Source organism: Tiliqua scincoides, chromosome 4, assembly GCF_035046505.1.
Source record: "Tiliqua scincoides isolate rTilSci1 chromosome 4, rTilSci1.hap2, whole genome shotgun sequence".
Taxonomy (NCBI): Eukaryota; Metazoa; Chordata; class Lepidosauria; order Squamata; family Scincidae; genus Tiliqua; species Tiliqua scincoides.
Genome location: NC_089824.1, coordinates 71,452,206 through 71,465,643, shown reverse-complemented (window position 1 = coordinate 71,465,643; position 13,438 = coordinate 71,452,206). Strand labels below are relative to the sequence as shown.

The window sequence follows — 13,438 nt, the reverse complement described above, 5'->3', positions numbered from 1 at the left end:
TGTTCGCCCAGGGCAGCGTGTGCACAGGAGAGCACCGAGAGGGACATGGCAAGCCGCGACGAGCAGAGAGCCGAGCAGTCGACCTCGCTCGCCACATGCTCTCGTGTTCGGAATGGACTGGAAGGTTCCACGTGTCGCCCTTGAGGAGGGGAGGAAAATCTGCCACACTTGGCGGGGAGGGGATCTCTCCCAGCGACGGGCTTCCCCCCAAATCCATTCCCCGCTCGCATAACCTTCGATTGGAACCCAGGGAAGGCATCACTATGCTCCGTGTACAGTTGGCCGGTGTCCGACTAGGTTCACTTCCCTTCTCCCCCCGCTCCTCTAATGGACTCGTCCTAACCCGCTGCGCTTTTGCGTAGAGTCCCTTCATTCCTTCCCTTTCATTGGCTCGAACTCTCCGGAAGTGATCGAACCAACGACGGGCAAAAAAAACTTCAGTACCTCACTTCCGCATTTAAAGCCCGCCCATTGTGTAAATCTGTTTGGCTGTGGCGCGCGGGCGCGTGTCCTCGGTGGTTATTGTAGCGGTTGGGTCTTCGCGTTCGGTTGAAGGGAGTGAAGATCCAGAAGAGATTCTCGAAGCGGGCAGGTGAGCTGAGGGTGACGTCACAGGGGGAGCCGCCTTGTCGTGCAGGTCTTTGCTGGCGGGCAGTGGGGGGGTTTCAGGCAGGGGTCTGTTCCTAGCTCCAGCTCTCCCTGCCGGGAAGCAGACCTGGGGCGGTCTGCGTTCAGAACAGGCGCCCCACCATTGAGCCAGAGCCCTCTCTAGAACGGAGGCAGAGAGCACGTTGCCTTACACAGCAAGTCACTTGCACTGTGTTCAGTGGGGCTTACTCCCAGGTAAGCGTGTGACAGCCCAGGCCTGTGCATGTCTGCTCAGGAAGTAAGTCCCAGTATAGTCAATGGGGCTAACTCCCAGGTAAGTGTGGTAGCATTGCAGCATAAGGGCACAGTTGTGTGCATGTCTACTCAGAAGTAAGTCCTGTTGTGTTCAGTGTGGCTTACTCCCAGGTAAGTATGGATAGGGTGGAAGCCCAAGGGCACAAGCCAATGCATGTCTACTCAGAAGTAAATCCCATTGTGTTCAATAGGTTTTACTCCCTGGACCATGTGTATAGGATTGCAGCATAAGGGCGCAGTCGTGTGCGTGTCTACTCAGAAGTAAGTCCCATTGTGTTCAGTGGGGCTTACTCCCAAGAAAGTATGGTAGGATTGCAGCATAAGGGCACAATCCCATGCATGTCAGAATTAAATACCATTGTGTTCAGTGGGGCTTACTCCCAAGTAAGTGTGTATAGGATGGCAGTCTAAGAGCCTTTGAGCAGTGGTTCCCAAACCTTTAGCACCAGGACCCTTTCCTGAACGCTTTCCACATGTGCTGCCTCCGGCGCATTCTCGGCATCACCTGGCAGGACAAAGTTCCTAACACAGTCCTGGAACCTGCTGGAATCCCTAGCATGTATGCACTGCTGAAACAGAGACGCCTGCGTTGGCTCAGTCATGTTGTGAGAATGGATGATGGCCAGATCCCAAAGGATCTCCTCTATGGTGAACTCATGCAAGGAAAGCGCCATACAGGTAGACCACAGCTGCGATACAAGGACATCTGCAAGAGGGATCTCTGAAGGCCTTAGGAGTGGACCTCAACAGGTGGGAAACCCTGGCCTCTGAGCAGCCCGCTTGGAGGCAGGCTGTGCAGCATGGCCTTTTCCAGTTTGAAGAGACACTTGGCCAACAGTCTGAGGCAAAGAAGGAAGGCCCATAGCCAGGGAGACAGACCAGGGACAGACTGCACTTGCTCCCGTTGTGGAAGGGATTGTCACTCCCGGATTGGCCTTTTCAGCCACACTAGACGCTGTTCCAGAACCACCTTTCAGAGCGCGATACCATAGTCTTTCGAGACTGAAGGTTGCCAATACAATACAATAGCACCAGGACCCACTTTTTAGAATGACAATCTGTTAGGACCTACCAGAAGTGATGTCAATAATCTAGAAGTGATGACATGGCCAGAATTTTCATCGAGCATGAAAATTTTTAACACCTGCATATATCAATATCAAGTGAAATCAATTAAATAAGTAGATTAAATTTACAATAAGTACAAATTAAAAAATTTATTTAAAATAACCACCCGCCTAAGCCTTCTAAGCAGTTGCTGATCTGTTTAAAAAAAATTCACAAACATCCCAAAGGCTGCAATCCTATCCAGCCTTACCCATTAAACCTTACCCATTAAGCCTTACCCTTACCCAGTAAGCCCCATTGAATATCATTGTGAAAAGCATATATACATTGTAGCCTGTTTAAAGTACAGATCTGTAGCATTTCCCCAAATGCATTCACATGCCATGGGAGCATCAAGTCTAATAGATTAAAAATAAAATACACATTGAAATGAAATGAATGGGGACCCACATGAAATTGGTTCGTGACCTACCCAGTGGGTCCCAGCCCACAGTTCAAGAAACACTGCAGTATAGGATGATTTGGGGCTTAGCCCTAGGGGTAGCCATTTTCAACCACTTTGGTTGAAGTGTGTGCTGTGGTGTGCTGTGTGTGCTGGTGTGCTGTGGATGGTCCACAGGTGTTCTGCGGGAGTTTGGGGAGGGTCATTTATTAGTAGGGCAGTTGTGGGATTCGAGTCCCTTACCAGCAGCGTGTGGAGTGCCTTCTCAATGGTCTCCAAACTGATGGTGTGCTTTGATCATTTTAGAAGCTTGTCAGTGTGCTGCGAGATGAAAAAGGTTGAAAATTGCTGCCTTGGAGCCTGGCAAATAGAGGCTTCTTGTCAAGGGATATAAATGAATCAGAGGGGAGAAAATTTGTCAATGTAGGCAAAATCCACACCTCCTTGCTATTGTTTACCTGCCTTAACATAAGTGAGTGATTCTGTTATTTTATTTCTACTGTTCAGTATTCTTTCTACATTGTATGAATTAGTATTCTAATTCATTGTTCTTCAACCTTGGGGTCAGGACACAATGGAGTTGCAAAGCCTCAGTTGTGGGGTTGCAGCAACTTATAGAAATGAAAAAGGTTGAAGTCTACTGAACTAGAGCACCACCAGGTAAAGGGGGTGTTACATGAAAATCCCCTTTTTCCTTTTAAGTTGTGATTTTTATATCTGGTTATGTATTATGGACTAAAACTCATGCAGGCCAAACCTCAAAACACAGGACACACTTCCCCCAGCACACTTTTCCAAAAACCCTGGTCAAAACCACAAGCACATGGATTACACAACCCCCATTTCCCTGCAGGTCAAAGAGATATATGCAAAAGGGTCTCCTGATCCAATCACTGTTATTCAAACCCATTAAACCTCAACACACAAGACAATCAAGTCAAGTCAAGCTCATGATGACCACATCCCCATCCCCCAGTCAAGGAGTCTGGAAGAGTAAATTGTTGTCTCAATCACTAAATCTTTGCTTATATGTCTCATTGTTGTAACTCAACTACTCTTCTTGTGTTGATGATTCATGGTATTGTTTAAGCCAGCCACAGACCCCATTGATTTTGCTGATAACTGACAAATCCACTTCCCTATGAACTTATTCCACTTCCCTATGGACTTATTCCCAAGTACCACCCAGCTCAGTCTGTTTTGGAAAATCCCCTCTTTAAGAGAGGGCTCGCTGGCTGCCCCTCCAAGGCAGAGGTCTTCCTCCATAGGACTCTTCCCCCCTCCCATCCAACTGCTCCACAAGACAGGTAACTATATCTGCATCTGGAACCTTTTCCCTTCTCCCCCCCTTTTCTCCCCATCTCTCCATCTTTAGTTAGCAACTGGGTTATGCAGACCAGGGACCCCTAAAATCCTTCCCTAAAATCTTTCCCTTTTTCTAATCTTCTCGGATGCACCAAATACACTCTACATGCAACCACCATAAGCTAGGTACAGTATATTCAAGAACTAGAACCAAGAAATGTGCATTATGTTTACCTTTGTGCTTTTGTAATAAAACTATAATCTTGTACTGAAAGTTGTCTTTCTCTCAGTCTCCCTTTTAAGCAAAAAGGAATTTTCTCTGCATTACGCCATCTTGTTATCTAGCCTGCGATCCTGAAGTTTCCAAAAAGGGTAGTGTACTAATTCCCCTAAACAAAACAGCCCTTTTGGTAACAGGGGAGGCACCTGGTGTACCCCTTCATGTACCAGGAGATTGTGCCCCAGTCCTGCGTAGGTTCTTAGCACTGGTGCCAAAGTAACTTTCACTAGTGCCAGGCTTCATGGTAACTTTTTACGCTGTCTCTAATAAGAATATGTGGTTATAGTGGGCAGTGCTGGTATGGAGTTATGGGGATGGAAATGGGCTGTGACAGGGGTGGGATGGGCAGATAAGAGTCCCAGGAGGGGGTTGGGATTGATGGTGTGTCCTCAGTTTCATACTTTATCTATCTGTTTATGTATGTATCTGAGCTGTGGCATGAAAAAAGTTGAAGATCAGTATTCTAATCCGTACAGTAACCCTGCAAGTAGAGTCTTCCCATGTTGCATGTGGGAGGGGTCTGACAGGGAATGTAGCTCACACTGGGTCACTTAAGATCATTAACAGGTTCATGTATTTGCTGTGCTACAAGCAACATGCTGGTTGCTTTAGCTCACCCCCCAGATCACGGGGCAAAGACAAGACACACACACCCCTTCAGACTAGAGGGTGTGATGTGCAGGCAAGCTTGAGGCCTTATGCCCTGGTTTAGTCTCTGGCTAAAAATATTTGTAAGGGAGCACGTCATGAGACTTAGCCTTTGCTGGGTTACCCACTTGTTTCATCTATTATCTTATTACAGAGATTTTTGTCTGAGTGAGATAGCAACATTGACATCTTTCTTTGTCAACATGTTCCAGAGAGAGAATTATATTTGTTTGTTGCAGCAACTGCAAAAAGCAGCACCCTAAAACATATTTGTTGTACTACATCAGCTTATGCCCCATCAAATCTGTTATCATTTTTTACGGTATCCTAAGACTTATTTTTTATGTTTGAACAGCCTGCCAAATGATATTAGTACCAGAGATGTAGTGATAGGTGGAGGAGAAGGATGTGGTACTTGCTTGCATAGCTCAGTTCTTTTGCTGCATGTGTACAGGTGCAGTGATTATTCTATTCCATATTGCAATAGAAAATATGGAATCTCATAGAACCCTCCATTTCTCCAGATGTTTCCCTTCATAGTGCAGTCATCATCTTGGCTGCTGACCCTTGTACCCTCCAAGCTCTTGCAGGCAGCTGCAAACCAAGCTTAAAAGAAAAAAAATGTGCATGACCTTGCTAACATTCAGTCCAACTTTTTGACCCTGATTAAAATTGTACGTTATTTATGTGAATTTACTATATGAAATTAAGCCAGTTCGTTTGCCTTGATTGAATTAACCCTTTTGGGTATCATTAAATATTAGTGCAGATATGTGAACAATGAATTCTTGTGTGGTTCTATCTTCCTACAGTTTTTACATGAACTCTGAAAATGTCGTATATGCTTCCACATTTGCATAATGGCTGGCAGGTAGACCAGGCCATTCTTTCAGAAGAAGATCGTGTGGTGGTCATTCGCTTTGGACATGACTGGGATCCAACTTGTATGAAAATGGATGAAGTTTTATATAGTATTGCTGAAAAGGTACAGTGCTCTAATTGAAATTGAAGAATAAACTGTTCCAGTAGTTTTAATCATATACACTTTAATATGCTAAATCTGGACACAAATATAAGAGAAAGTATGCTTTTTTTGCCGGTTATTCTATTTAAAATTTATCTAAGTGAATTGCAGTTAAAGACTGGGCAATGCTTGGGTTTCTTTGAACTCAAGATTTCTTGCTAGAATCCTGTTTTATTCAGTTTGAATGTTTTGGCCACAAAGTCTGTGCATGGCATACAGTAACTTAAGCATCTCAACATTAAAATATATTTGTAATTGTTACTACAGAATTCTGTACATTAGATTTATGCTCACATGGGCTTTGTCCAAGCAAAAGCCATAATTATTTTGATCTGAGTAACTGCCATATTTCTATTCACAAGGAGAGAATCTGTGTCTTGTAGATTTGCACTTAATTTTTTTTAAATTAAAAAAGTCCCTTGTGTATCTTGATTCACTTACCTCCTAGTATAACCCTCTACTAATAATTTATTCTCCTCTGTAGCTACCACCAGGGTTAGAAAAACTTGTAATCTCGATATAATTCATCTTTAATCTGATAGTTCCACAGACATCAAGTTACAAGTGCACAATTTGTATCTGCCCTCTAAGATGGAAGTAGTATGCAATTAGCCGAAGGACCCAATCCTATTCAGCTTTCCAGTGCTGATGCAGCTGTGCCACTGGGTGTGCGATGCATCTTGTGGTGGTGAAGGCAGTCACAGAGACCTCTTCAAGTCCCTTACCTTGGGGCTGCATCGGCGCTAGAGAGATGAATAGGATTGGACCCTCAGTATAGTAAAAGCTCTCTTAAAAATAAATTTATCCTCTTTAACCTTCCAATTCATGTTTTTATCTGATCATTATATTCCAAGGAGTAATCTTGATTTTTTTCTAGAATTAAGAGGTTATCAGCTTTTCAAAATTGTAGACTTTGTGGTTGTAGTGTGAGGCACTTCCAGACATGGGAGAAAACATCTGATGTCATCTAGCTGAGACGGGAAAGGAGGTGCTGAGGCCAGTTTTTAAAGCTGAGCTTGAGGTTAGAGGGGGCAGAAGGAATGGATGGTGGAAGGGAGATAAGATGACTAAGTTGGAAGACTGGTCAGGAGGGTGGACTGGTCAGGAGGGAGTCTCTTCAGAAGAGACTAAAGGGAAGCTGGAGAAAGGGAGAAGGGGGGCTGGAATGCAGACAGACTGCTGAGGACCAGGACTGATCTGAGAAGGCAAAGGTGTGTCCGGGCGGTGTTAGCAGGAGCTATTCATCTGGGCCATCTCCTAGCTTAAGGTGGGCAGGGGACAGTCCTGAAAGTGTAGCCAGCCTCTGTCACAGACCTGGTGAAGGCTGTGTGCTAGCAGATGTCTCCTGGATAACCCCGTTTTAAAGGTAGCTTTGAATTGGAGATGTACAGACATATAATATTATTTCCTTAAAATATTTATTGTCCATCTTTGCCATAGTTTCTGAGATGGCTACCAACATATATAAAGCAACCCCACCAAAATCCAATCTTAAAGCAGCAGATGTACAAATAGGACAGTGTGCTGACACTCACTGTCATAAATTAAAGGATATCTAACAATCTGTATAATCTTGCCTGCTTTGTCTCCTATTTGGTATCAGTAAAGCCTCAGCACAAATAAAATGCAGCTGATGGTGGTGTGTTTGTATAAGATTTTAGTAACCCATGAAAATGCTCCATTTGTGCAAACGTGGGGGGAAGCCATTTTCATAGTTTTCCTTCTGCAGACCCCTGCAGACCCCAAAAAATCTGTTCTGGGGGTTGAGAAACCCCCAGGTGCAAATATTTAGTAAATAGAAGGGGGCTGCAGAAGAAGGCAGGGATCAGTTCCCAGCTGCCCTTCCCCTTTGCATATGTTGTCTTCTGCTAACGGAAGAAGCACATTAGGCCACAACCCAGAATATTAAGCTAGTGGTTGTGATGTCTAAATTTTGGTACTTCAGTTGTAAGTAGCGAAATTGTATTTTATAACTCAAGACACACGACATCAAAAGCAGTTTTTTGAAAGCTTTTAATTGGTTTTCCACAGCACTTTTCTAAACAAAGGTTTGAGTTTTATTTTTTCTGAGTTTTATATCTATGTAGATACATACACATACCAGAGTTCCCATCCAATTTTCTGTTAATAGAAAATGCAACCTTTTGACAGTATCTAAGAATATTATGTTTTACTAAATTGGGGGGGGGGGAGCTTAAACATTGCTTCTGTTCATTGCTAAACAAATTAAAAACTACAAAATATTCTAGGGAATACTGCTGTAGGTAGTCATAGTGGGACTTGTAGTGATTTGGCAAGCATATTGGCACTTAAATTTTGAATGAGGGGAGGGAAAGAACAATATAACTTTGTATTTAAAAATCTCCCTCTGCAGAAATAGCAGATTAGAGGGTGATCCTTCCCCATCCTCTTGCTTACGAATCATGTTCGGATATCGCTGCCGTACAAAGAGTGAGTAAACAGTTCCAATTGTGCTGCCTATTTATACTAGAACATCATGCAGTCCTATTTTCTTGCTGCAGTGGTTTTCTACATCAAAAAACTTAGAGCCCAATCCTGTGCACGTCTCCACGGAATTAAGTGTCATTGCATTCAATGGCGCTTCCTCCCAAGGGATGGATAGGATTGGATTGGAACCTCAATTGACAGTGTACTGCAATTTCCATGCTGCTAACTTTTGTGCATAGAAAACCCAATATGTATAATTCCTTCTTCCTTTTTTGATGCAGTACTTGTAACTTTTAGTGTAAAATTGCTATTTTTGGTTGTAAAGGTGACAACCAAGTTTGGAACAAGGTTATCAGGTCCAGCAAACACCAAAAGTATGCCAATATGTACTGCTAAGGAAAAGAGGTTTTTTCCCCCCATGTTTTGCCAAGTAAACCCACCTGTCTGTCCATACAGCAGCATTTCTTATGAGTCACACAGCTCTCCCTGCTTTGACATTTCATTTTCAGCAAACTATTTCTGGTATGCTGGAAGTGAGAAATCTTTTCTAAAAGCTGGAATGATTAAGAGCCTGGCATTTCTAAATCTCCAGTGTTCTATTACAAATTAGTTTCTTAATATAGTGGAAACTAGAACACTTTTTTTGTCTTTGAGCTTTCAGGATATTTGAGCATGTGTTAGCATTTTAAGAACAAACATACTTTTAAAATAAAAGTGTATTTTTTCAGAATTCTCACAAAGACTTATGGACAATATGTTGCCCAGTACACACTGCAGTTTTTTTCCAAAACAAATTCTTAGGAATGTATACTTTTTTTCTATTTAGGTGGATTTTTAGTGTCTCCAATATTTGTAGTCCATCCAGTAACTTATTTCTTGAGAGTACTTGGCAAAGATTATAAAAATGGTTAAATATTTCATGAGGTATTAATCCTGTGACTATGAATAAACACTGGTTTAACTTGAACAAAGTTATTCAAGTTGAATAATAAGGAATCAAAACTGTACAAACAGACCTCATGTGTATTACTCTTCCCTTCTGGAACTTTATATATGTTTCTAAAATAATATAGTCACAGTGGGATTCCCTGAAGAATGGGAGAATATGAATGGAAGTTACGTCAAACTGGTTTTGTTACAGCCTTCCTTTCAAGATTAGATGTTGAGAAAAAATTCAGAGAAACTGAATTCAAAATAGAGAAGATGAAGTACAAATAGAGAAAACAGCCTTTGGGATCAGGGTGTTGATGACTGAATTCCATAGAAGCTGCAGTAAATTAATGTGAAACTTCAACAAACCCGCAGCTTTTCAATATTTTTCAAAAACATTTTAAAAAAGTTTTCAATTTTTTTTCACCAGCCGTGTTCTTAAGCACTGACTTTCAGAGCTCTGCTAAGCTTTCTGTGACCCTCTGAAAATTGGTTTGTGACCCTAGGGGGTTCCGACCCCCAGGTTAGAACCTAATGAGCTAGTTTCTCCATACTTTTTACAGTTGTAGAAGTGTGCCTGTATTTATTTTTTTTAAAGGAAAATATCTTAAGGTGTACTGTTTATTGTTGATGACACATTACTTTGTACCCATGGTGTTAGTCAGTGGATATTGCCAGTTTGGCTGAGTGAGTCCTCATCGGTATACTAGTAGACATTATTGGCAAATACTGCATGCTACTGCAGAGTTGTGTAAAGCTGTTGCATGAAGCAGTAACAGCTAGGGTAGGGAATTGAGTGAATGACACCTAATCCAATATGTTGCTCCCTAATGGGGCTGGAAAAAATGTTTACAATTTCTAGATGCCTGCAAGATTCGTGAATAGCAAATGTTTGTAAGAAGTTTAGGGTTACTGAAGAAATGTATGCATAGTCTGAAGCCTTTAGAAATTTTTGTTGGGTGTAATGATATAAAATGGAAGCATGAACTAATCTAGTAAAACGGAGACATCTTCTGGCTTTCTAAGGCAACTCTGCATAGGAATGAAAGCTGAACTATTGCCATTAGCAGGAAGAGTACATTTGGAGTATGTGTGCATGTTAATTACTTGAAATAAAAAATGGAACATATTTAAACATAACCATAATGGATTAAATAGTTCAGCCATCACTCTGTGCATGGCTTTCTGTGCTTAAAACATGCAAAGCAAATGGCATGAATCTTTCCTTTGGAAATTAAACATGTCCATGTTTCTAAACTTTACAGTACTGTCAAAACCATTGTGCTTTCCATACAGGCTTACTAGATTAGTTTACCAAACTAATTCTCCCCCACAGGTAAAAAATTTTGCTGTGATTTATCTGGTGGATATAACGGAAGTGCCTGACTTCAATAAGATGTATGAATTGTATGATCCCTGTACAGTCATGTTTTTTTTCAGGTATGTTTCATTACCACACATCAGTCTATCTGAGTATTCTCAGTTGATAATCCTGTCATACAGTATTGTATAACGAATGTGCCTTTCACTGTTCATGTCTTGTTCACAGATTCTATGCCCACATCATCTGGGTTGTGTACCCAGATGAAGCCGTGGAGCTTTAAACTGAAAATGACCAACTGGCCTTTGAAAACTCTTTTCTTAGGACCCAATCTTATGCTTCCCTGCCACTCCACTGTATATGGTGATGAAATGGCTGCCACTGTATCCTGTGGGACCAGGGAAGTTACCACAGGTCACCACAGGGTGTAGAGCCCTGCGTTTTAGCTGGCGCAGAACCAAGGAAACTCACGTTGTGCTCTGCGGCTCAGGAGGAGGAATAGGATTATGCAGCAGCTTCTGCTGCTGTCCCCACACCCATCCTGGGCCCAATCTGCCCTCCAGCCATCCCTTCTTCCGCCCAGTTCTGCAACCTCTCCACTGAGCAGTGGGGATACTTACTGCTGGGCACTTGTTGTCCATATCCTGCTATCGTGGGGGCCCATGACAACTGGCACTGGTCTCTCATCTGGTGCTGTGTTCTCCCTACCAGCGGCGAAGCGCCTTATGGCACTTTTGCAACAGCTGTTGCTGGGGCAACACACGGCTTGCCAGCACTACCCCAGCATAGGATTGGGTTGCTTGCTGGCATTGGAGTCTGTATTAGTTAATAGGTCTTCTGCAAGGCAGGAAAAGCAGCAGTTTATTTTTATTAAGAAGTTTTTTTGCTGTCAGATGTTTGTTGCTCTTGTACTGTCTTTTGCATGTTTAACAGTTTGTTGGTAGCAGTTTTGCATTTTTACAACCTGCACTTCAGTAGCCTGTCTGGTCAGTTTCTTCTAGCCAGGGTTGCGCTCTTCCCTAAAGGTTCAAGTTTGCATTCTGGGGCACTCATTAATCAATGTTGTCAGTGGAGGCCATGCTCTTAATAACCCCACATTAGACTTATGTAATGTGTTGTGTAGATTCTTCAGAAACTGCAGTTAGTTCTGCGTACACTCACTATGCAGTTAACTGACTCTAGTTTCCAAGGCCATATCTCATTAGTGCTTAAATACATATGCTAGTTCCTGGTCAAGTCCTGAGCACAATTTAAAGTGCCAGTGCTTTATGTATGCATAATTGTTATTAGGAGTTATAAGGCGATAACATATGTAGATGGGAACTGGTTGAGGTGGATATATATTTTATAACTTTGAGTTAGTAACTTCATACAATTTTATCTAAGTATTATTGTGTATTGATTTCATTTTTCTCTCTCTCTTTCTCTCCTTTTCTTTAAAGAAACAAACACATAATGATTGATTTAGGCACAGGTAACAACAATAAAATTAACTGGGCAATGGAAGACAAGCAAGAAATGATTGACATCATAGAAACTGTGTATAGAGGAGCACGTAAAGGTAGAGGTCTTGTTGTATCACCCAAAGACTATTCAACTAAATACAGATATTGATATTTTGGTTGTTTAATTCTACTTCACCTTCTAGATCTTCATTAAATTAGCCTTGATATACAATATTATTGCTTGCTTATCCCTTCATTGTGAATAGTTGAACTTATGTAAATACGTTGCCTAACTTTTGTGGAAAAAAGTTGCCATTTGTAACTATTTGATACGGAAATAAGTAGTATGTCCTCTACTTCTTAGGTAAAAAGTGTTTTAAATTTCAAATTTTTTTTCAGGACACTATTTTTATAACACAATCTGTTCTCTGTAGATAAGCAAATATGGACAAAGACTAGATGAAACATATGTGAGAATATAAAGTATGTTTCAACAGAGCATAAAAATATATTTTTTTAATGCAAGTAGTTTTCAGAGTTTCATAAATGTAACTGGCTTGGATGCAAAGATCCTCATCAGTTCCAGATATTGAGAAAAACTTTTAGAGCAGCTTCACAACAGATGAAAGTAGGCCATAATGTAGTGTTCTGGTGCCTGGGGCAGTGACGTTATGACACCACTTCTGCGTTCTCTCAGAAGGGGGTAACTTGCTGCTGTGGCCATGCATGCCCATCCCATTCTCTTTGGAGGCTCTCATCCTTCAGAGGGATGGCATGCGCTGTAAACTGCAGCAGTGCCCTGCCCTCCAGGGAGAGCTCAGAAGTGACTGCCTTGTGCTCAAGGCAGACACTTCCAGGTTTTCCCTGGAGGGTGGGGCACTGCTGCAGCTTTGTGCGCAACCTATCCCTTTCCCTTCCAGCCTTCAAAGGGTGCACATGAAGCTGCAGTAGCGCTCTACCCTCTGAGGAGAACCCAGGCAGAGGCAACTGGGCAGAGCCTGGTGACAGTCATGCACCCCCCCCCGGCATAGCGCCTCGGGCAAATACCCCATAGGCTTTGCCCAAGTTACACCTCTGTAATGCCCAAATTACCTTCATTTACTTCTATTACTTTCATAAAGTATTTGGAATTAGTGGCTATTTCTTTTCCACACATCGAAGCAGAAATATCTTCCACAGCAGGATCACTGAATCCAAGTCATTTTTTTAGGTTTACTTCTTGAGTTGTATTTATTTGTAACTTGCATTCTCTGTTGCATTTGACACTGGTATTGAAAATCTAAGTAAACTTAACTGTTCAGTTACATTTTTGACTCTTGTTTTCTTTTCAAAAAATTTTCTGGTACTGAATGTAAAAAGATCAAGGAATTGTGGAAAGTAAGAACTTGAAGGTTTTTTGTTTAAGAGAAATTAAGTAAAGGTTACAATTTTATATCAACCAAGGTTTTCTTGATTTAATCCTCCTTTTGTGCCATGGTAAAGTCTGGGAAAGAGTTCAACTCTTTCCAGAAAGAACCTTGGTTACATTATTTTGATTCTAATACTTGTAAATAACATACAATATCTTGCTTTGTTTAGTTTTGGCTGTAGATAGTAACTATTGCAGGCATAAACCAAATATAGT

At 41.9% G+C, this 13,438-nt stretch overlaps 1 protein-coding gene across 2 annotated transcripts; it reads left to right on the top strand.

Moving 5' to 3' along the window:
* The first annotated feature begins 477 nt into the window (after positions 1-477).
* Positions 478-13,312, top strand: TXNL4A (thioredoxin like 4A). 2 transcript variants are annotated; one of them, XM_066622945.1, is made up of 4 exons: positions 478-592; positions 5,459-5,631; positions 10,385-10,488; positions 11,812-13,312. In XM_066622945.1, the coding sequence occupies exons 2-4, from the start codon at positions 5,479-5,481 to the stop codon at positions 11,981-11,983; spliced, it is 429 nt and encodes a 142-aa protein (XP_066479042.1). In that variant the 5' UTR covers positions 478-592; positions 5,459-5,478; the 3' UTR covers positions 11,984-13,312. The 2 variants fall into 2 exon arrangements, with proteins under 2 accessions (XP_066479042.1, XP_066479043.1); XM_066622946.1 differs by lacking the exons at positions 478-592; positions 5,459-5,631 and adding an exon at positions 7,841-8,121.
* Positions 13,313-13,438: the final 126 nt, after the last annotated feature.